The sequence below is a fragment of the Alligator mississippiensis genome, chromosome 6 (genome assembly GCF_030867095.1).
Source record: "Alligator mississippiensis isolate rAllMis1 chromosome 6, rAllMis1, whole genome shotgun sequence".
NCBI classification, from domain to species: domain Eukaryota; kingdom Metazoa; phylum Chordata; order Crocodylia; family Alligatoridae; genus Alligator; species Alligator mississippiensis.
The window spans coordinates 81,674,366-81,698,301 of NC_081829.1; the positions used below are offsets into that span (position 1 = coordinate 81,674,366).

The window sequence follows — 23,936 nt, forward strand, 5'->3', positions numbered from 1 at the left end:
AGAACAAGCCAGCTCCTGATCTCTCCTTCAGGAGGGACCTGAAGGAAGACCTTATGGTTCTGGTCAGGGAGAGAGTCCCAAGCATAACTAATTCACCCCTTAATCATGTGAAACAGTGGAAAGACTGTCATAAGAGAAAACAAATCATGTATGTAGGGAACACAGTGAGACAAGGCTAACTTTGCTGGTGTGGAAAGGAAGTGTTATTTCCATACATATTTCATAACCCAACTAGCTCCAGAGCTACTTTGTGAATGTATATTCATCTATGCTGTCATCTTTGCATGAACAATACTAACCAAATTAGAGTTTAAAATTATACTAAAGGGAAGTATTCCATATAAGATTCCAACATTTTAAGTGTTTGATTAAAAAAAAAAATTAAAAACGCCACAGGAAATTAGCCAGTATTTCCTAAGCTATAGTGCACCTGCTTGTATATTCAATGCATCTCAGAATCTGTTGTAATTGTACTTGATTCAACCATTTAAACAAGTGTGCTTAAATAACTGAACATGCATTTCTCAAAATAGAAAATATATTTTAGTACTAAAGAACAAGAAGCCAAAGAAGCACCATTTCTCTGTTAAAGTAGCCCAACTGAAAAAGTTTTTCCCCTGCCAAAGTGGCATTTTCTAGCAAATACTTTTTTTAAATGTTATATATGCCTACCCAGCCATTTCTTCCCTATAAACAGCTCTTCTTGTACTGACATCTGCTCTGTACGCTGCAAACATATTGCACCAGGAAATCTTTCTTTACTGCTCTTTCCAGTGGTTTTGAAGAATACCCTCCTCTCAGGTTTTTGTTGAACATACTTGCGCTCACATTTAGAAAACCTCTGTAATTAATATTTCATGTCATTTTAGCACTAGGAACTGAACCACAATCGTTACCAGTGCAGACTGAGCATGTTCATTTGAAAGTCTGCTTACAGCATAAACATGCATATTGGGGACTTTTTAATGAAATTTAAATACCAACTGAAACTATCAATGTGTTCTTGGCTCCAAGCATTTTTGGTACAACCCTGAAAAATTTTTAAAAAGTTGAAATTTCAAATTTTATGTAAGACATATTTTGTTCTATTTCTCATCAGATTTGTGGAGCTGGCACCTCAATATTATTTTAGCAATCTGCCTCCTAGTGAAAGTAAGGATATTCTGCAGGAAGTAATAAATCATTTATCACCCGTTTCAACAACAAAGGAGGAACAGAAAACAAATGGCAAAGACAAAGAATATGAAAAATATTCACAAACTCCTGCTGAACAAAGATGCATTATTCAATGACTTTGATATCCAACTACATTCAAGCAAACAGTATGTGCAATGTATGCTTGAAAGTTAATCTATGTAACGGTTTCTCAACTTGAAATGTACAAGTATTTAATAGGATAGAGAAAAATTTATACTGAAAAAATCCTAACACTTATAGTTTTGTATGCTGTTTGATAATATGTAATAAACACTCACTGGAATTGGTTAATAACATTGAGCAATTCTTTTAAGAAGTTTACAGATGTAGGGCTTTTTTATTGCATGCTTCATCGTGACAAAGTCCATTAGGACATGGAGTTTTAAAATATCAAATTAAAATATACAAAGTAAGTGAGGAATACAAAACTGTTGACATCAAAGAACTTTTCTGAAGCTATTCAAAAATCTTATAATTTTGTACACTTGCTATTAAAAATATTGTTCATAGGAAACTGTTTAGACTGAGAGATATTCTTTGAGTTTATCCATGATTGCGTTCATCCTATCAGCTGGAATTAACATAACAGTCCTCAAAGGTTTCATTGGCACATCATCAAAAGACCATCTGCCTCCCAAACACGTGTCGCTCTCTTCTTGCACAGAATAGCTGAACTTCAGATGAGCTTTCTAAACAACAGAAATACATTAAATATGATTACAGTTAGCTTGAAAATTACTATTCATACCATCTGAAGTGAAATAAAAAGAAGATATCTTTCTACATATGCAGGACAAGTAGAAATTAATCAATGTAACTAAAAATAGAGAATTCTATAGTCTCTCTGTCAGTGAGCATTGATTTCACATCACAAATTCTAAACAACTCCTATTCATTGTGTAATGCACACTGTCAATAAGATATGTGGACAAATCAAAGCAAGGAAAAAGAAGGTATTACTCCTACTAGTGACTAACTGTGTGGGGCCCTGGAAAAGTTCAATATTACATAAAACCAGCTTATTCCCAGGTGTTGCAACCAAAGTTTATGGTCAGCCTGTCAGTAGGCATTATGCCGGAAGTGGGACTTTCCATCCAGTGATAGATACATCAAGTGAAAGCCTTTGCCAAAAATATTACTCCTTTGCCATAATAAACAAATAACTGTTTCTTAACGGCGGGCAAAAACCTACCAGACAATGGTAGTTCTTCAGCAGAAGAGGTAAATCACAGCAAGGACTAAAAGCCTGGATAAAGGGAATTTACATAGAGCTCAAAGGCATTGTGTGGGGAAGCTGGACCAGAAAAGTAAGCGTGTCAGCTTGACACAAGTAATGGAAGAAGCTTGCGCACAGGCTGTGACATGGCATCTCTCTCCACTCACAGTCTAAAGTATTATTTGGGGAAAGTCCATGCAGCTTTGGAGATCCAAAGATTAAAGTGTCCCAGCATCCCCATCTGCAAAATGAAGTGTGTAGCAATTTCCTTTTTCACAGTGGTGTTGGGAACCTTAAGGTGATAGGCACTATATAAAAAACTTCAGACACAATTTTCAAAATGTCCTGGGAAATCTTCAGATGACAGATGCCACTGAAAATGTTAAAGGCATTTTTCAAGTAAATTGTTTTTTATGAAGTTGATTATGTATAGTTATCTTTTCAATTAATATGTAGTATAGATATAGAGATACAGATATAATCACAGTGATAGATATATAGATATCTCTATATCTATATAGATATCTATATATATATAAATAATCACATGGTAGTCTCCTTTTATAGCCCTCAGAGACGAAGCATTTGAAAATGTTAGTGTGCAAATGCACTCTAAAAGAAGAAAAAAAAACACACATCAAGTAAGTAGAGAAGTAATATCTGAAACTTAAGGGGAAAAAATAATCTAGGGTCCTACATTTGCTGGCAAAGGTGAATTCTGTTCTTTCCATATATTTGCTATATACTGATGATAGCTCAATCCTATAAATTCAACCTTGGAAGAACCATAAAATTAATACACTTTAATATAGTGGCAGTCTTCAAGAACAAGGGAGAATTAAGTCTCCTTTTAACTGTAATTGTTTCTCAGGTTTGGCATACTAAAAGCTTTTTTTCCACTCTCTCATTACATTTTAAGGACCAAAAACATAGCGCAATGAACTGATGAGTGGAGACTGGGTTTTTTTCCTATTTACTCTATTCCAAGTATCTGGCTCATTGCACTCAGCATGATTTTATAGCAATCTAATGTATGTTCTGTGTGATCAGAGAAGGATACACTCAAAAATAAAATTTAATTTTTCAAATATACATTGTTAAAATATAAAATCTGCATAACACAACATCCTTGATTTGTTTCAAATGACATTTTATAACAAATACTAGAAAGACTGGTTAGCAAGAATTTGGTGTCACCAGGTTCAAACCTTAAAAACCAAGTTCAAAATGATAACTTGGATTAAAAATAAAGAATCCTTAACGATGAATTTAGAATAACAAAACAGCTTTCTAGAATGAAGGACACTTGAAGACTCCAACTAGAAAACATAAGCTCCTTGGCGGCACATGTTTTTTGGTCCTAGGGTCTAAAATACATTCCAATCTAGGTGCTAGAACTCCTGCTACAAAAAAACCCAACAACAACAAAAACAGGAAAAAAAAACTTGAAAGGAAAAATCCCTAACTTGCATCAAATTTATAAGAGACTGTAGGAATGTTTCCTGGAACTCAGAATAAATGTTCCCATTTCAATGTCTCCCCTTCTTAGAAAAAATGGCTGTGATTCTAATAATGGCTATTTCACAGTGTACATTCAAAAGGTACATCATCAATATCTGCATGGGTGAACCCTTGCCCCAGCCACATTTCACTTGGTTTATTCAGTTACTGGAGAGGAAAAATAAGGATCTAAACACAGTAATAATGCTACAGAATAATGTTTTTAAAACTTGGAAAAGGTAAAGAACACTGAAAAATTCCATGCATTTCAAATTACATTTTTAATTTGATTTTCCTGCACCCTTCCCTCCTTTCAGTTTGGCTTGGGACCAGCAGTATTGTTCCTGGTTCCCTCTGGACATAAATAATTTTCACATCAGTATTTCATTGCTTGTTATTAGTGTACTTGTCCCAAACAGAGTATAAATAACCAAGGGGATAGTGACATCCATTTGCTTGGATCTTCAGAGAATTTTTTCTGAAAAGTTTTTTTTTTTTAAAAAAAGGTACAAAAAGGTTAAATGGAGAGTAGGGAGAGGAACATAACACCAAAAGCAGAAGAGATTCACAGCTCTGAATTTGCCAAGTTTCTGGGGAAAAGGAATTCTCAGAGCATAAATCTGATAGCATTAGAAAATTTTCAATAAAGCCTTAGTGGTGGTTTTTGTGAAGCTCTTTCTGTGATTGGGGGAAGAAAATATTACATTAACAATGCACATGCACCGAATCATTTCTCTTCCAAACAGTTATGTATCTGATTAAGCAAATACAAATATTAGACTACAATAATGGTACAATTTCTTCTGAATTGTGAAGTGTTTTCCTACCCTGAAAAGGGGAAACCTTGAATTGTTGTGTCATCTTGTTAAACTCTGTACTCGTGCTCTCTTTTTCTTAAGAAAAAAAAAAGATAATGGAGATTTCACTCAAAGATCTCAACAATTGTGAAAGGTGTTTCACTCTGTTCAGGGCTCACAGCATGGATGATGATTTGTGACTGAGTCACGCTGAACGTAACAGCTGATCTTTCACTTGAATCTTTGTCTATACCAGGCCTTTTTAGACATCTCCCATCTCCCACTGAATTACCACTTGTATAACTTGGAAAGTGGTAGAATTACTGTGTAGATAAAGCCTAGGCACCAGTGCTTTTATAATTATCAGGTGTGCTTTTATAATTATCAGGTCTTGCTATAAGTAATACATCAGTAAATTAGTACAAAAAGAGCAAGTGCCATTTTATAATCTGTATAATAGTGCAGGTCTCAATGGCTACCTCAAGGCAAAACAGGTTTATCTTAGCTAAGTGTTAAGGCATCCTCATATCCTTTATTAGCAAAAATAACTTGCTTGTCCATCTTGCAATAAAATTGCATAAAAAGGAGCTTTATTTTAAAAACATAATTTTGTAGCCTTTTAGTAATACTGCATGACTCAGGTTTCCGAAGTGGCTCAGTAAAAGAGGCATGGTCACTACTAAGAAACACACTAAATCAGAACCTCAATTTCTGCTGTAAAGAAAAAACAGATATTTCAATTTCATGGCATTAAGAGTCTGTTACCTCATAAAAAAATTCTTCCTCTGCATTTGCAAACATTAATTCCTCTTTTCGCTGCGTGTTCCCTCTCCTCTTAGAATTGCTTTTGGTTGCCTGTGTAAAGGTCTTGCTGATCATAAGGTAGTAGTAACACTTTCCACAAGGCTTATTTGTTTTCTGTGTTTCAGCTAATTCTTTCCTAAAAAAATGCATATTTACATAGTTAATATTTTAAACTTCCATGAGATGTATGAAGAAATTGTGTAATGTAATTACTATTAGCTGCAGAATATTTACATTTTGCTCAATTTTCATGCGGGTCACACAAACAACAGTACCCTGCATTTATGCAGTAATGTTGTTTAAAAGGTACTGCCACAGTTAACTACATTTAAAATAATCAACAGCAAAACTGATCTCCAGCTCCTCACCAGGCACTTCCACATCAGAGCCCTCACTGAGCCAACACTGTATACTTGGGACTTAGCACACAATTAAACATACCCATTAACTACCATTCAGAGTAATGGTTTCTTCTGCATCCAGAGACTAGTTCAGTTCAATGATCTTCAGGTCATTAAGTTTTATTTATTTATTTTAAAAATATTGTTCCTTCCCAGAAACCCTGTCATGGCAAACTGCCTGACAAAGATGACTGGAGGCAGTTCCCTCTGGAGGTAGTTAACACTGTCTCTCTTCCATCCATCAGAGACTGTTGCTAAAGAACCACATGAAATGTTCTCACCTCTTCCTTGTATTGAATATGTTGCCAGTGAAATTCTTGGTGGGAGAAAAGGAAAGTACAAAGTGGGCCAAACAGTTTTCCAGGGGAAAAATGATGCTCTCAAGACTTCTACTTTACACCTAAGATTTCAATATTAAAGTCCCGTACAAATTCAGATTATTTCCTTAACAGCTTTGCTTACTTTTCTCCCACGTCATTCAACAAGATTCTGTGCCCTTGCCATTGGACCCTGCTTGGAGACTAAACAATAAGGTAACCTTTTCCAGTCCACTTATTGCAAATGGTTCGGGCAGAGTTCATACCCTTACAAATTTATTGCTGAAGCCCAAAGTGCCATTCCAGGATAATCAGTGCATCTACATTACACAAAAAATACTGCAGAGAGCCATATCATTATGTTATAAAAATTGTATCATTGTAATAAATATTCTCCCAGTCCACTTTTCAAAACAAAGATCAACTGCAATGAACACACTGATGCTGCTCTACTAGTATACTGCATAACTTTAAGTGATAATTTATTTCTTCAAGAAAATAATTATTAGAAGTATTAATAAATGTGGAAATAAACATTTAACCCCCCCCCACCAAAGACCTTCCCCCCCTTTTTTAAATCTATTTCTTACTTAAATCTGCAGTATCATTCCCTTTCCTTCAACACATTTCCATTTAAATAAGATTTCTGAAGACATACAAGGAAAAAAAAATTACTATTCCAAATCATTTTAGAAAGACTCTTACTGAAGCTGCTGGTGCATGGGCAGAGCAATCTGTGGTGGTACATTAATGAATCTTTCACTTAGCAGGAAGCCCACAGGCTTAGTGGTGTCATTTAGGAGCTTATCCAGCTGTTCAACCATACTCTGTTCACAGTTCTTCTCACACCGACTTAGAATCAGCTCTTTAATTTGTTCAGCACACTGCGTACCCTAGGAATCAAATGGTATATTTTCTTATGTAAATAATTGTTCTGTAACATAAAGAATACTTGAAAGTGAATATTGAGAGTATTCAACAGGCCTGTGGGCATCTTCCTTCAGTGGTCTCTGAAGTACTGCAGAATTTCTCTGAAAGTTATTTGCCAGCCCTGAAGCTGAGGGCAGACCGTGGTCATTAAAGGACAGTGCATCTGCAAGTTAGCACTCAGCCCAACAGCCGCAAAGAAGGGAATCTACTCCGAAAGCTAAGACATGGCACCTGAAAGCATGGGTGGCCCACTTGTCTGGGTGCTAGCTAAGGAGCAGAGAATGAAATTCAAGCCTTACCAACTTCCCGTGCAACCTCGAGTCCTGAGGCATTGCAATGCTCAACACTGCAACACCTAACTTCAGATGCATGGCTCCAAAAAATGGAGCCTGAAACATTCTACTGAACATAGCTATAGTACTTTCTTCATAAAACAATGTCGGGGGCAACCTTATGTCTTTTATAACACAGCTGCTGAGGACGGTCAAGCAGTTAGCCCTCTAGGACAGAATATAGGAAAGCCAGGTATAATTCCCACTTCTGCCTGTGGGGATTCAAGCACACACCTCTCTGGAGAGTGCTCTAGTCGCTCAGCAAGAGACTATTCTGGGGTGGAAGTACAGAACCGTAGAAAAATAGGGTTGAAAGGGACCATAAGAGGCCATCTAGCCCAACCACTATACATGTATCCTATAGAAATGGATGTCTAACCTGCTGATGCTCACCTTTTCAGCCCCACTAGCCAGATGGCCTACATGGGGCCTGTCTGAGGGCCAGACTGTGCCTTGGGGCCTGGTACCACTTCTCCTTGCCCTGCACACCAGAATTAGTCCTGGGGGTCTGGCACAGCCCCCTCCATCCCAGGACTGGATCCTACAGGCCTAGAGCTGCCTCCTCCAATCCTGTGTGCCAGAGTTGGGTCCTGAAGGCCAGTGCTGCCCCTCCCACCCTGTGCATGTTGGTATCAGGTCTCTGGGGAACCAGCACCACCCCCTTCTGCCTCCATCATTTCAGGATTGAGTCCTTGGGGGCTGGCACCATCCCTTCCTGCCTCCCTTGCACCAGGATTGATTCCAGGGGCCTGGTATTGTCCCCATCCCTGCTCAGCCCTACGTGCTGAGGTCAGGTGCCAGTTCCACCATGCAGGTCCCAGTGCTTCCCATGGGATATGGTAGCAAGGGTGCAGTACCACTGCACCCTGCCACCAAATTTCTAGGCCCATGGGGAGCCCTGCAGGCTGGATGACATGGGGCTGCAAGCCAGATGTTGAGCACCCCGGTCGAATCTATTCTTAAAATTACATACACGCAACCCTGCTGCACAGCTACCGGGAACATTGCCCAGAAACACCCAACCCTGTCAGAAGCAAAGAGAAGGAAGGCGCACGGGGAGGGGGCAGGACACAACACCTTTCCTGCTAAAGCTATGCAAAAAAGAATTCAATGTTCACAGAGCCACAAAGAGGGAACATTATTCTGTAAACTAGGGCAAGGCCACTAGGGGCCTGGATTCTAGTCCCTGCTCCAAGGATTGCTTAGGTACTCTGCAAAAAGCAGTACTTGAATATGCAGAAACAGTCCTTGGTGCAGAGACTGGGATTCTGGACTCCCTCCCTTCTCAGGTGTGTGTTGGGAGGGGAGTAGGGGAGTGACAACAGCTAGTCAGCCTCGGCATTTTATACACGTGCATTTGTCTGCTCCAATGCATCACAGCAGACTCGATTAAGTGAGTCTGCTCCACACACAAGCTGATGTGCCCAGCGCTGTGTCGTATTAATTTGTATAAACAGCAAAATGCATGTCAGCGCTGAGAGAATGGTGGCAGTGCGCTTTTAAAACATCTCTGATGTGTTTTAGTTCGAAAGCATGCTGCTGCCATTTTCTCAACACTGACGTGCATTTTGCTGTTTATACAAATGCACGAGCTACCGTGCTTTTAAAAGCACCCGGCACTGCAGTGCTAGCCTGTGTACAAATGCCCGCTAATGTCTCTAATGGAATGGTACTTTCAGTAAAACAGGACAAACAAAGCAGTCTTATACATTACCAACCAGAAGTTTACCAATAATACTGACCTTCCTTTCAGTTAAGTTTAAGAGGCTTATAAAGCCAAATACCTCATCTTCATCACCATCATCATCATCACTGTCATCTTGAACTTCAGTTTGCTATTTAACAAAAGAAAAAGGAACAACTCATGCTGATCTGCACTTCTGAAATGCAGCCATTATTCCCCATTCAGAAGAGTCAAAGTACATTGTGATGATTAGGTTCATGGAGCCCCACCATATGATCCCTAATACTCCACCCTGGGTCTGATCAGACCCACATGGGGCATGGCATATGCCAGACCAGCTCTGCAGGCAGGACCAAGGATGTGACCACATGTGGTATCCGCCCTGATTGGTCCAGAACTGCACTGCACGAGTGGGCATGTGCAGTGTGGATCCAGAGTGGCCAGAACAAGCACTGCATGTGGTCCAGCACAGACAAGGGCACATAGCTCCAATCCCAGATCAGCCAGAGTGGGTGCTGCATTACATGCAGGGCCCGCCCTGGCAAGACTGCACCATATGCAGCACGAGCTCTGGGAAACACACTACATATGGGGGCCATCCCAGCAGCCCTGGGACTACACTGCATATGGTGTCTGCTCCAGCCAGTCTGGGACCATCACTGCACACAGTGCCTGCAAGTACTGCATGCAGTGCAGGTACCGAACTAGTTGATGTGGGTGCCATGTAGGGCATGGTTCACAGAGTGGGAGCCAAGTGTGATGCAGTCTGGCCTGGAAGGCACTGTGTGCAGCTCAGCACCCACTCCAGACTGTCTGGGATCCATAATACATACAGCGTGGGCTCCAGATTGAATGGAGCAGGTGCTGGATCCAGTATGCTGGGAAAGGAGGGGGATCCATGGGTCAGATCCAGCCTGAGGACCAGCCCTGCACCACTCATCCAGTCATGGGGCTGAATGAGTTGAACACTCCTGATTCAGGGAATCTACATACATACAATTTATGAAGTCTGGCTTATGTTATAAAATCCCTGTATCACTAAATACTTCTGAGTAACGAGAATGTACTACTTATCATCAGAACTATGTCATGTGTCTTCTACAGCAAGGACATTTGAAGGTCATTACATTTTGATAGCTCCCATTTAAATAGGGATAACAACAGGTTGGCCACATGCTGGATTATACCAGCTTTCTCCAGCTTCCTTCCAGGGACCTCTTAAACCAGAGAACAAACACAGTGGACATTAATGCTAGGTCTTAAAAACAAAAGAGCCAAAGAGACTTGGTGGGAGTGGGAAAGGGGTAAAATAACCCAGCAGGACTCAGAAACAAGAAATTTGGGTACAGGAGAGGAAGTATTTTTTTTTGCTTGCTTGTAATTATTTTCTTCCAAATGGAGGATTAGCTAGAAATTATAGTTGTGCTTAGATTTGAGCCGATTTTAAATTTTGGGGAACCAAAATAATAATACGTAGTTTAAATTAAAATTCCCTCTTCTGCGTGTATACCCAATACTATTTCCAAATGTGTCCATAACTAAAACAGAGCTGAAGTTAAGCCTCCAAAACCAACAACTCCCCCAAACCTCCAAGGCTCCCCACTTGGTTGAAACCAGCCATGAACCATGTAAAGTTTCAGCCCCACATAAGAAAAAAAATCACAAAGCTATAAGGAAAAGAAAAACTGGATTTTGTATCAGATTATAAATAATGTTCAAGACAGGATTTTTTACTGTAAGTGTTATACTACCATCACAGATTTTCCTTCAGTTACACACACAGACATTGAGCACGGTTGGTCTGCAGACTGGAATAATGTTGATGTCAAGTAACACTAGATTGAACTTTTATCATATTATGACCTGCATTCACACCTCCACTTTGCCCTCTAAAGGTAGGGGTTAGAAGCACCTGAATCGCCAACTGTTTCTTGTTGCAATAGATCTAGAACTCTTTGCAATATATTTAACACGGAGAACACATCAGTGGTTCCATTCCTTTGTATGCTGCAAGATTGGAAATCACCTTACCTTGATAACACTCCCAATGGGATTCTGTTGTATCAGTATATCAGCCAGCTCAGAGGTGTTAACAGGAGCCTTTAGAAACAGCTAAAAAGAACAATTATATATTTATTATTATTATGGACTGTTTTTTAAACCTGGGATCCTCCTCTTACCTCCCACGCATTCCAGTCCGGCACCTATTGTGCACATGTGTGAAAATATTGTTAAGACAGCATTGAAGAGAAAGATGAAACACTCTCTATTGCAACCTAAGTTCTTAAACCCTGTTCTTCACTAGCCTTGACTTATAGTTCCATTCAGTATATTTACTATTTAGGAAGAACTTCTTCACAGTTAGAGTGGCCAAGGTCTGGAACGGGCTCCCAAGGGAGGTGGTGCTCTCCCCTACCCTGGGGGTCTTCAAGAGGAGGTTAGATGAGTATCTAGCTGGGGTCATCTAGACCCAGCACTCTTTCCTGCTTATGCAGGGGGTCGGACTCGATGATCTATTGAGGTCCCTTCCGATACTAACATCTATGAATCTATTTTCCCTCTATCCCAGGTATAGGATTTAAGACTAATAATTCTAATCTTCCCTAATTCCCCTCAGCACCCACTACACTAATTTCTTCAAGTGACTTTGCTTGTGGTTCTTAATATTTGCTACTCCTTCAATTTTACCCTGGTCTGCCAATGTTTGAGAATGTTGGTGGTTCTTCTTTTGGTAAATTTAAAGAGAGGTTTGAAGCAGTCATATTGGATACAGACAAGTATTCCTTTTTCTTTTTTTTGAAATGCAGTTGGTCAACCTTCTCTCCACCCTCAAAATCCAATGATAACTTATTGGGATAGATATTAGGAAACAACATTGCTTAAAGATTAAAATATACTATATAAAAGTGCAGTTCCCTAGTTTATCTGGAAATATTTCACAGACCACAATTTGGGAACCACTGCATTTAGGCAGGTGCCTATTATTTATAGCTCAGTTTCCTGGGACAAAGTAATGGTCTGTATCAATACTAACAGTGGTTCCTGGTGACTCAGCAGCAGGCTTAAATTGGAATTTATTAATGGGAGATAATTATTTAGCGAATGCCAGTCCACAAAGTCAAGCCATAACAATGGAGATATCAACAGAATTAACAAAAAAGTCACAAAATTCTGAACGTACCTGTTGCAGTAATTTCTTTATACCATTACAGTCATTATCTGATATTGAATGTGCTTCAAATTCAATATTCACTTCCTGTGAAAAGCAAAAGACAGTGAGCATCACACACATGCCTGACAAGAAGAAATATAAAAACAAAGTTAAACTGTGACATTAAGTAAAAAGGAATCAACTTCAGAAACTTCTTCTAGCACAAGGCTGTCCAACTGGCAGCCTGCAGGGTACGTAGGACCCCTAAAGGGTTAATACACAGCCCATGAGTTCCCATGGGGCTGGGAGGAGGCTGGAGTGTTTGAGCTGCACAGCAAAATTGGGCTGCTCCCACTGCAGGCAAGTGTCTCAAAACAGCTGGAGCAGACGCGGCATGTGGTTCCTGTCCTGGCTCCTGCACACAGAGCTAATCTGGTTTGTGCCATGTGTGGTGTGAGAGTCAACTCTGGACCCAAGGGCAACACTGAAGGCTGGATAATGGGGCTCTGTGGGCCAGATCTAGCCAGTAGACCTGATATTTGACACCCCTGAACTAAAGTAGTTCAGTCCTCGGGAGGCTAAGCCAGGGGTGCTCAACCTCTGGCCTGGGGACCAAATGCAGCCTGTAGAGCCATTGCATCTGGCCTGTGGGGCTCCCCACGGGGCAAGAAATTTGGTAGCAGGGGAGTGGTGGTGACTATTAATACAGCCATACTCCCCCCTGTCAAATTTCCAAACCCCAAGCCTCCTACAGCTGGTAGGGGCCAGCCCAGGCCAGGCTCCAAACCACTCCCCTGCGGGGCCAGGCCACACCTCCCCTGCTTCTAAATCAGGGCTAGGCTATGCCCCCTTCTCTACCTGGCCATGCTCCTTTTTCCCTCTTATGGGGCTGAGCCACATCCCCTTTCCTCTCTGCAGGGCCAGGTTGGAGCCTGGACATCCTCCCCCACAATGGCTGGACTACAGCCCCTTCCCTCTGCGGCCCCAGTTTGGACCTGCCGCCTCCACCTCCCATGGGGCTGGGCCAAGTCCCCTTCCCTCTTCACAGGGCTGGGTTAAGCTCCTTTCCCTTGCAGGGCTGCATTGGGACCAGTCTGGCCCCTGGCCCCCTCCATGCTGCCAGATGGTGTCTACTGTGGCCACACAGGAGCCAGATTGGGAACACCACCTGGATCCTCCCATATATGTCACAGTATTGGCCTACTGCATGTCCCTACTCCAGTCATGGCCAGTTTCTGCTGCTCCAGAGAAAGACAGAAAGACACAGATTACACCTAGCTGATTGTGCATGAATTCCTTCTTGATTTCTGCAAATGACCAGGTGACACCACAGGTATTTAGTTACAGTCACTAGCTCGATGATGAGGTGCATTGTGAGCCAGTGAGAGTAACATGACAATATTGTTCTTCCTATGGACCATGATGAGTATGAGGACTTCAGATTGATAGATTTAACAGCCAGAAAGGATCATGACAGCTATTCATGAGTCCCCCCACCCCACCTGCCAGGCATACCAAGAGCTAAACAATTTCTCCCAGGAGCCATTTTAAAGCACACCCAGCTTAATTTCAACTTCTAGCCTTTGGATTTTGTTATTCTATTGACTACTATTCAACCTTGCTAACATTCTCAAATAGCTTTTCCATGTACACAAAGCTACACACAGAGAACAAGCCACTTCTCAAGCTTCTCTTCAATAAGCTAAGCATGTTGACCTGCTTAGACCTCAAATTTAAGGCTTGCTTTCCAAACCTTAAATCACTTCTGTAAACCTTCTCCAAATGCTCATTAGCATCCCCGCTTCCTTCTTGTACATGGTCTGTGGAGCCACATTCTGTGAAGCCAGTACTGAACAGGGTACTCTAATAATTAGAGGTGCACTGATACGTTAGTCCATATGGTATCGGCACTGATAAAAGGAAAATTGACATTATCAGCAATCGGCTTTTATTGGCTGATATGGCTGATAATGTCCCTGATAAATCCCACGTGCATGCGTGCAGCATGCATGTGGCCAGCCTGGCAGCTTGGAGAGCAGCATCCGGCTGGTAAGTCTGTTGGCAGGGGGTGGGGGGAAGGACATGGGGAGGGGGATGGGAGTGGGGCACAGATCAAGGCCCTGTGATGAGGGAGGGAGTGAGGCTGGGGCAGGTGCTGCCCAGCCAGGACAGGGTGCAGGACAGAGCTGTGAGCAGCTTGTCCAAGGGGTGGGTGGGGGCAGCTCCTGTCACTGTACACACCCCTGGGGGAGGTACGGGGCGGGGCGGGGGGATATGCCCCACAGATCTGTGCATGGGACGAGGGCGAGCTGCCTGCTGGAGTGGCCCTGGGTTTTTCTCAGCGGGGTGGGGCTGGGTCAGGGCTGCACTCAGGACAGGCAGCAGCAGCGCTGGGAGCTGGGCTACAAGGGGGTGGGAGTTTCAGCCACCCCAGAATTCACTGTAGCCCCCTCCCAGCACTGCTGCCTAGAACAAGTGCAGCCTCAGCCTGGTCCCCCTGCTGGAAAGAGACCGGCACTGCCCCCAGGTCCATTCCACAGTGGTAGCACGCCTTTGTTCCATGCACAGACCCAGGGACACACGTCCCTCCGTGCCTCCCCCGGGGGTGCACACACTGGCAGGAACCACCTTCCCCACCCCAGATGAGCTGCTTGTGGCCCCATGCCATGCCCTGCCCCAGTGGGGCAGTGCCTGCCTCTGCCCCAGCCCCACTCCTCACCGCAGGGCCTCGATCTGCCCCCACCCTCCTCCCACTAGCAGACTTACCAGCTGGATGCTACTCTCCAAGCTGCTGGGCAGCATATCAGCAATTGGATCAGTATCGGCTGATATGGCTCATTAATAATTGGCCATTGGTATTGGCCCAAAAAATCTTTATCAGTGCACCGCTACTAATAGTAGTCTTACAAACTCTACAACAGAAGGCAAGATCACTTTCCTACTTCCAATCTCTTTTTGATATGTTCAAGGATCACATTAGCTCTTTATTCCAGCATTGCCCTGAGAGCTCATGTTGAGGTAAACTATTTTTGATAAACAATAAACACAAACATAGGAATGAAAGGGGCCACCTGGGCCATCAAATCTTATTTCCTGCATTCACTAATGCATGGAAATCTGAAAATGCTGCTTGAAGACCTCACATACATGATACTCAAAACATCAACGTTTTTTGTCCGGGGTTGGATTAGAAATAGTTCCCATTGTTGATATCTTCCCATTAACAACTGTCAGTAAGCTAGTACCCTATGCGTTGTTATTTCCATATATGAGCTTCTTTCCATAAAACCATGCTGACAGGCATTAACTTATACCCTCTAATTCTCCCTTGACAGAGTCTCTATTCTTTTATGTGGGCTCAACATCACGTGATCTGTTCTATAGTTTTCTGCATCAGTTCTTTCACTTTTTAAAATATTGAAGCTACCTTGGCAGACCTCCAGTCCCTTATGGTCTCTAGTTTCCCAATATTTGCTCAAAAATTAACAATGATTCAGAGAGCCCATTAGCTACTTCCTTTAAAGCTACTGGTTATAAGTTATCTAGGTATGTCACCTGAAAATGTGACAGATGCCTCATATCCTCATTTATTACGGATGATAAACCTTTATTCCAATAACGACATATGGACAGCCAGAGCGTCCTGCTTCATTCCAACACAGAACAGAAATATCTGCTAAACATGACTGCCTTTATATATGGCCTTTGGTATTTCATCAGCTTCAGACTTCCCTCATCAGCAGAAAGCAGGGTAGATTTGCACCTGACAGACTAACCAGCATATGTGCAGGTATATGTGTGTGCATATTTGTGTGTGTATGTATGTATGTATGTAGCACAACCTTTCACGGGCTGAAGTTCACTTCATAAAATGCTGTGAAAGGAAGTAGAAAGGAAGGGCAGAGAGGGAGAGAAGGGAAACATGAAAGCAATACAGGTTTCCCTCACTTTATGCGGTAGATGTGTTCCTGAAAAACCACACATAACTCAAATTTGCATAAAGGGAACCCACTTTACAAGGTGACACATAGGGATACGTTCTAAGACCACTGAGGTGAGGGAGGGAGTGGGGCTGGAGCTGGGCAAGGGACAGGGCTCCTGCTGCTATGCGCACCCCAGGAACTGCACACAGGATGAGGGCAGGCTGCCGCTGTGGGCTGAGACCAGGCACCGTGCCGGGCTCTTCCTGAAGGTGTGGGTTGGGTGGCACTGCTCTCAGGGTGGGCAGCAGTGGCGCTAGGAAGGGAGGTTGGGAGGTTACACCGAATTTTGGGCTGGCTGCAGACCCCTCCCCCAACATAGGCCCTCTCTCAGCGCCACCACCACCCACCCTGAGCGCAGCACTGCCCAACCCCCACACCAGGAAGAGACCAGCATGGCCCTTAGCCCCAGCCTGCAGCGGCAGCCTGTCCTCGTCCCCTGCACAGATCCGGGGACACAAGGCCCCCATGCCCTCCCAGGGTGTGCGTAGCAGCAGGAGCCCCGCCCCTCGCCCCACCCCAGCTGTGCAGCACCTGCCCTGCCCCTGCCCCAACCCCAGCCCCACTCTCTCCCTCATCGCCATGGTCTTGGATCATATCCCTATTTGTTACTTTGTAAAGTGGGTTCCCTTTACGCCAATTCAAGTTATGCACAGTTTTTCAGGAACGTATCTACCACACAAAGTGAGGGAAACCTATATACAGAACCTGCATAAAGCAAGGGAAACCTGTAAATCCATACCCTTATCAGACACTTCCATCTCCATGATGGCTGCAAACAGGAAGGATATAAACCTTTTTCCAACTGTTTCCTTTCCACCTGGAAAGATAGTTAAGTACAAACTATGGAATCTTTATCTTTGCAGGTTTTTAAGAACAGGTTAGATCCATCTGTCAGGAATGGTATAATTAGAAGTGACCTGGACTGGATAACCTCTGAAAGTTCCTTCTAGGCCTATTTTCTATAACTCTATTTAATTGCCATTTGTCTCCTTCCCACCACCCTTTATACTTATACAGGCAGTCCTCAGACTTATGACACAATTGGTTCCTGAAAACTGTCTTAAGTCGAAACATAGTAAGTTGAAACCAATTTTCTCATAAGAAACAAGTTATAAATGTTATAAATGGGGGACTGGTTTCTGAACCCTATTTTCACCAAAAATACCCCAGAATTTTAATAATCACATATTATTTCTAAAAATAATACTGGCTACATGAAATGTTCAACACACATTCCTCAACTTGAAGCCACATATGAAAACATGACTTTTCTTCTCATTCACTACAGACAGATTTTTAAGAAGCAGTCTTGAAATTTGAGCACAAAGCATCATTCATTCTATGTCTTGAAGCAGACACATTACTGAATAGCCCAGGGGTCAGCAACCCCCAGCATGTGTGCTAAGTATGGCACCTGAGACCATTTTGCTCAGCCCACCACCACCAGCCTGGGGTCTAGGCAGCTGCTGCCAGCCACGAAGCTCGGGCTGCTCCCAGCAGGTGGCTGGGAAGCTGCAAGCAGACTGGGCTCCGTAGTTGGCAGCAGCTACCCAGAGCCTAGGTCAGTTGCAACCAGGGGGCTGCAAACATCTGCTCTGGGCTCCAGCATCAGCTCCATACCGGCAGGTATGCATGTGCCTTGGAGCGGACAGTGTGGGAGGGGCCTGAGGCAGTGCAACTCTGGCCTCTTCCCCGCTGCCAGCACAGAGCTGACTGGGCTTCAGCTGTCTGTAGCCAGCCAAGCGCAACTATTTGTAGCCAGGCTGGGGCATCTGCAGCAGGCAGCGGGCAGGCTGTAAACAGCTGCACCCAGCTCCACAGCCCTGGCATCAGCTCCATGCTGGCGGCGACTGCACACGCACCTCAGAGCGGACAGCGGGAGGGCTATGCTGCCTCAGGCCCTATCCCCACCGTCCGCTCCGAGGAGCGCGTGCCAGTATGGAGCTGATGCCAGAGCACAGAGCAGCTGTTTGCAGCCTCCCAGCTGTAACCAGCCCAGGCTCTGGTAGCTGCTGCCAACCACGGAGCCTGAGCTGCTTGCAACAGGGCTTGCAGCTGAGCCTGCCTGACTCCCACCTGCTGCGAGCCCAGCCCCGACCCAGCCCCGCACTGGGATGACGCTGGCGCTGCCCCTTGCCAGGAGCACTGTACGTTTTGCGGGCTTAGCTGTGTGGGTGGGTGAGCTGATGGGCAGGTTCCAGGCCGGGGCCTCAGCCAGCTGCACTGCAGCCTGGGGGCTAGCTCTACCCCAGGGAAGCATAGGGGCTCTGGTGGGACCAGGGCATTGTTGGGTCAGACTTTATCCAGTGGCCCAGGAACCTGGCTTCATGCGTCCGCACATCTGGTTCTGTGTGTTTGTCTGCCTCTGTCTGGTTGTGTGTGCATGTGTCTGTTCTGAGTGTGTTCTGGTTCTCTGTATTTGTGCACATGGTCCTCTGTGTGCATGTGTCTGGTTCTCTCTGCTCTCCTTTTTCTTTCTCTTGTCTCTTTTTTCTCTCTCATTGCAACATGCTCAATACAAAAGGAATACACAACAGCAAAGGCAATATTTATGATTATTAAATATACTAATATGCAGTGTGTCCTGCCATATACCCCAACCCCCCACCCTCATTTTGTTTTTCTGGCATGCCGGCACTTTGGCACCTTCCAAGGTAGACCTTGTGGTTTTTTCGGCACTCTGGCCAAAAAACATTGCCTACCCCTGGAATAGCCAAACAGGAGGCTGCTATCAAACTTCACTAAATGTAACCACTCCTGCTCCTTGGTAAATGCAAGACTGTCTCTTGTTCTCACAAAGATCATTCAAAACACAACGCATTGTAAGACACGTATGCTTCTTGTACAAGCCTCAACATAAGACTCCTCCATGTATCTTTTAATCTTCCATTTGCTGAAAGACTCTGAAACACACAGCTATTTAGCATGTAATTAAACAATTATTTTCACTTATTCAACATCCAAAAAAAAGGCTTCCTTTATCCAAAAAGCAGAAGGTAAATAGAGTTTTTCAAAGTGAGTGGAGGAATGGCAAATATTATCAACACCCAGAGTGCAAAATTTCTATTTTTATGGCAGAAGGCAGTCAAGCCCTTCTAAGGATCAAAGATCTTCAGAGCAACACAGACCAACAAGTTGGTGGGTAGGCACTGCTCTAAAGGCAACTGATAATGGCCTCTTAGCATGGAACACAACACCCAGAGCACAGTTCAGGTGTAGATGGGCCTCAAGTCTTTTTGAACTTTTCAATTTTTATCAATGTTTGCTTTCTGTTTTGGATTTTATTTTAACTCTATACGTTGAATGAAGACTACCGCTAATCTGTTTTTTCCCCCGCATTAATATAATCTATTAACGTTTATGGTGCATGTCTCTTCCAGCCCTAAACTTCTGTGAATCACTTCCTGGTAAAAAAAACACAAAAAACATTAAAACATAATTAGATTTGAATCACTGTACAGATACAGCCAGACTAATATGAGTATGAATACGCTGACCTCCCTATTAACAAATGAGAGGAAGGCTCTCCCATTGCATAAATCCATCTCAGTGGGAACAGGACTATAAAAATTCACGCACATACCTAGCAAGACAGGGCTTCAGGTAATGTCACTAGGAAAGAACTAGTATTCTTAATTCAAGTTAGCTAACACAAGTTAACTAAGGCTTTGTCTTCACTAAAAGCACAAGTATTTTTTCCTAATAAAAGTTAACTGACTGAAAGTAAAATCCTAGTGAAAACCAGCCAGTTTATAGTTTTCACCCTGGTCAGCAGTTTAGGTTAAGAGGAATGAGGAAAGCTAGTCTTTATCAGTTTAGCTCATGTGAAAACTGCCTGGTCTTCATTTGGATTTTAACTTGTTTAAATTAAAGTCTTACCATTTTTTCTAGAGAAAATGAGGCCTCAGTGTTTTTCTCTCTGCAGAGTTCTAAAGCTAAGCACATATCCAGGTTTGTGTAATTATGGGTGTGGACAGAAGTAATCTTTGAATCATTTCCAAGTGTAACGGTCTTTGTTTCAAAACAGTACTGCTTCAGTGCAGGACACAGAAGCCCCTGCAGTGCTCCACAGCTGGCTGTGCTTCAAAACTGTCCCCTTCCAAGCAGCGAGTGCTACAGAGGACTGTGGGGATCTGCTGTCTTCCAGAGCCCCTCTCTTACCACAATCCAGATAAAAGGGCTGGCACCCCATGTCACCCTCTTTCCTGCAAATCCAGAAAGGTATCTGGGGATTGTGGCCTGGAGAACTGGATGAATCTCTGCTCTGGGTGTCTGGGGGCTGCTGCTGCTGGCACTGGGGATACAGAGAGCAGGGCAGGGCAGCACTGGCCAAGGGAATGCAGGGGGTAGGATACTTGCTTCTGGCTCCAGCAGGGAGGGAGAGAGGGCTGGGAGTGTGAACAGTCTGCTCTGCTCTACACCCTTCTCCCCCATCCTGTGTTGGGGGGGCAGGGAAGGGGAAAGGGGAAGATGAGTGGAGTGCCACTGAATGCTAGAGGACCCAAGCATCCCCTGTTGTATACGAGTATATACAGTGAAGTGCTTCACAACAGTACCCAATTAAACTGGTACTATTGTGCAGTGCTTCAGCTACTTTTGAAACAATTTCAAAGGGCGGGCACATTTGCATAGAAATCAGAAGAGGCATTCTTTGCGAGTTCCTTCCATCCCTTTCTGTATTTTTTAAGAAAGAAAAATTAAAACAAAACCTCACATGATCCAAGCAAAACCTCCTTGAAGTAGTTGGCCCACATCCTCCAGTTAAATCCATGTAGGCAGACCATAGATACAGGTTTGCCCACATAGACCTGACTGGCCTGTTTGCTGTGCTATGGTTCAGTGGGACTAGACTCACCAGGAGAACTTTAAATCGCCCTTAATTTGGGAGGTTACTGGGGACATGACAACTGATTTCTTGGGACAACAAATGTGAAAACAGGGATGGGAGTGCAGGTCACAGGTTAGTAACGAGTACTCCACAGGGGGACACTGTGTAAAGCACACCAGCCAGTGCCCGCTGGTCCTCGAACAAGTCCAAGGAGCCAGTAGACATCACCCAACGAAACCGTCTGAGGGACAGAAAGATGGGCCCACAGTCACCAGGAGTCTCCCCAGCCAGAGCCTCCTTCCTCGTCAGGTAGACGGCTAACTTGGCTAGGGCCAGGAGGAGGTTGACCAGAAAGTCCCGGGATGTGGTGGGGCCACGGACGGGAAATGAGTAAGTGAAAAGGTACGGGGAGTAGGGCACGCAGAACCCCAGCAAGAGGTTCTTGAGGGGCTTCATCTTGGTGCACCCAGGATCTCCCTCTCCTGACGGATGGCACTGATGTTGAGGGTGTCCATAAAACACCCGATAAAAGCCTGTGGAGACGGTTTTACGGAGGAGCTACCAGCTGTGGTCCCTGGTGGCTTGTAGGATCTCGTAGGATGTCCCACCACTCGGTGTCCGAGTGGGACGTGAGGCTGGGTGGTGGACTGTTCTGCGTATGATTGTGTTAGAGCTGACGGCTATGCCCACTATGGAAGTGGACTGGTTTGCTATCCCCCAGCCTGCTGAGGTGAGGCAGGGGGAGAGCTGTGGGACCTGCCAGGACATGGGCCCCTGAGGAGCTGCAGAGGGCAGAGACTGGGGGACCTGCAGTACTAGAGCAGACTGGGAGCTTGTCCCACATTTCTCAACTTTAGAAAAAAAAGAGGGGCTTTCCCAAAATTAGCAGCAGCAGGCCCTTTGCATGCCTGGAAAGCAACAGAAACCTCCCCCCTACAACCCTCCACAGTCCTTTGAAAGAAAACAGTCATTACATTAACTCTCCTATCCTGAACCGACATTTCTCGGGGAACTGACACCTCTACAGTGACTTCTAGCGTCTGGTAAAACACCTGGAAAGGGAAAGCCTCACCGTCCCATCGCTGCTCGCTACCATCTCCTCTTCCTCGCTTTACTGATCCCATTTTGCATCTCACCCCACACTGCCCACCCCCCCGCAGCTCCCAGGGGGAGGACTGCCATGCCTGGGAGAGGAAGACAGCAGCAGCCAAAGATCCTCTTTAAAAGCAGCAACAAAGCCAAGGGGCAGCTCAAGCGGTGGAAAGCGAAGAGGGGAGCGATGTTCCCAGGCTCCCTGGCCCCAGCTCCGGCCTCTTGAAGCACTTTGTGAAAGAAAGAAGTGTCGCGCTCCCGCCCCCGCCCTCTTCTTTTTCTTTTAAGACGAGGAAACTGAGGTACAGCCGGGGAGCTCGTCGCATCCCCACCGGTGCTGGGCGGAGATGACAGAGGGACCAGGTAAGGAGTGGGCTGAAAGGGAAGAAAGGAAAAGGGGGAAGGAAAAGGGAAAGGAGAAGGCGGAAGGGGGTCCGGGGAAGGGCACGAGGAGGCCCGCGGCTCTCGCCAGTCACCTCAGGGAGCTTCTCCTCCTCGGAGTCCGAGTCCGAGCCGGAGTCGGGCTCGTCCCCGCCGGGCTCGGGGGGCCCAGGCGCGGGGCGCTTGGCCCGCGTAGCCATGCCGCCGCCGCTGCCGCCGCCGCCGAGCCGCGCAGGCGCCCCGGAGCCGGAAGGCCGCGGCGGGGCCTGGCCCAGGTGAGCGCGGCGGGACGCGGGGCCCGGGCCGGGCCGCTGTGACAAGAGGCCCTTTAGGGCGCGGGGCGGCGACAGACCGGGGCTCTCTTGGGTGCAGCCTTTGTCTCGGCCTTGGCAGCGCTGCCCCCGCCGCCCCCCGGCCTCGCTGCTGTCCCCGCCCTTGGGTGGCAGCGGCCTCCCTTCATCTCCACAGCAGCGTATCCCAGCCCTGTGGCCTGTGGTGCGGCGCCATCCCTCAGGGGTGGTCCTCGCTGCTGCGGCCCGCAAGGCCTGGCACGCAAGTGCCATTCGAGAAACCAGCCTGGAGATGTTAAGTGTGAATCCAGGGTGTTGGGGGCGGCTGCGGGCTTCCCGCGCTCCTTTTGCGAGGGAAGACCGGCGCTGCCACTTTTCCATTGTCAAAAAAAAGAGTCGGAATGAAGAGCTGGCGTTTTCCGAGAGGTGCCTCGAGCGCCGAAAGGTCTCGATGGCACGAGGGAACGCGGGAGGTTGCCTTGGTTTGTGCTTCGAATCGGGCTTCGTTTTACATGGGGAGCTGCCAGGGTTGGGACTATACTTACAATCCTCTTCGCCAGCTCAGGAATGCAAAAAATACATGCGAAACGCAGCGAAAGACGTGGGAGCTGTCCCTGCTGCTTGCTTTGAAGTTGTCGTTTATTAAAGGAGAACGGTATTTACCGTTTTCCGTTCCCCGTTTATTCCCATTGGCACGAAGAAAAGTAAACCAAGCGGAGCTGGAAATCTAGTATGAGAGAGGAAATGTGTTGAATGCTATTCAACAGCAACTCCTAAAGCAAAATTAAACACTCCCTAAACTTGAAATGTTTACTAACTTGAAGAGGCCAACTGTACGTATTCTAAGACAAAAGAAAACCATGGAGTCGAGGTTGGGAACCACTGTTTTAGGCTGCATCTATACTAGGAGTAGCTAATGCTTTACCAGAAAAAATTCTCACAAAAACTGTTGTAGTAGGGGTACACCTATGCCATCAAATCTATGCTTTGTAGCAGCATAGTAAAACCATTATGCGTGCAGAAAACTGTGATA

At 45.0% G+C, this 23,936-nt stretch overlaps 3 protein-coding genes across 6 annotated transcripts in view; 2 read left to right on the plus strand and 1 right to left on the minus strand.

The window, feature by feature from the left end:
* DHX32 (DEAH-box helicase 32 (putative)) overlaps positions 1-1,818 on the plus strand; it is a 37,839-nt gene extending 36,021 nt beyond the window's left edge. The window contains exon 11 of the mRNA XM_014611366.3: positions 1,100-1,818. Within this exon, the coding sequence (XP_014466852.1) occupies positions 1,100-1,292 (193 nt within the window). The 3' untranslated portion in view covers positions 1,293-1,818. The remainder of the gene's footprint in view (positions 1-1,099) is intronic.
* BCCIP (BRCA2 and CDKN1A interacting protein) lies at positions 1,515-22,813 on the minus strand. Its single transcript, XM_014611367.3, has 7 exons — positions 22,709-22,813; positions 12,360-12,434; positions 11,210-11,290; positions 9,237-9,329; positions 6,938-7,125; positions 5,476-5,650; positions 1,515-1,886 (listed from the first exon to the last, which is right to left on the minus strand). Exons 1-7 carry the CDS (start codon positions 22,811-22,813, stop codon positions 1,716-1,718), a joined length of 888 nt encoding a protein of 295 aa, XP_014466853.2. The 3' UTR covers positions 1,515-1,715.
* The window catches only part of UROS (uroporphyrinogen III synthase), a 45,538-nt gene continuing 43,765 nt past the window's right edge, over positions 22,164-23,936 (plus strand). Inside the window, exon 1 of one of the 4 annotated variants that reach the window (XM_019482858.2) lies at positions 22,164-22,595. The gene's annotated coding sequence lies outside the window, so the exon portion shown is untranslated. Of the gene's footprint in view, positions 22,596-22,800; positions 22,889-23,936 lie in introns of those variants that run through there. The other 3 variants (XM_014611379.3, XM_014611376.3, XM_014611377.3) reach the window with 3 other exon arrangements.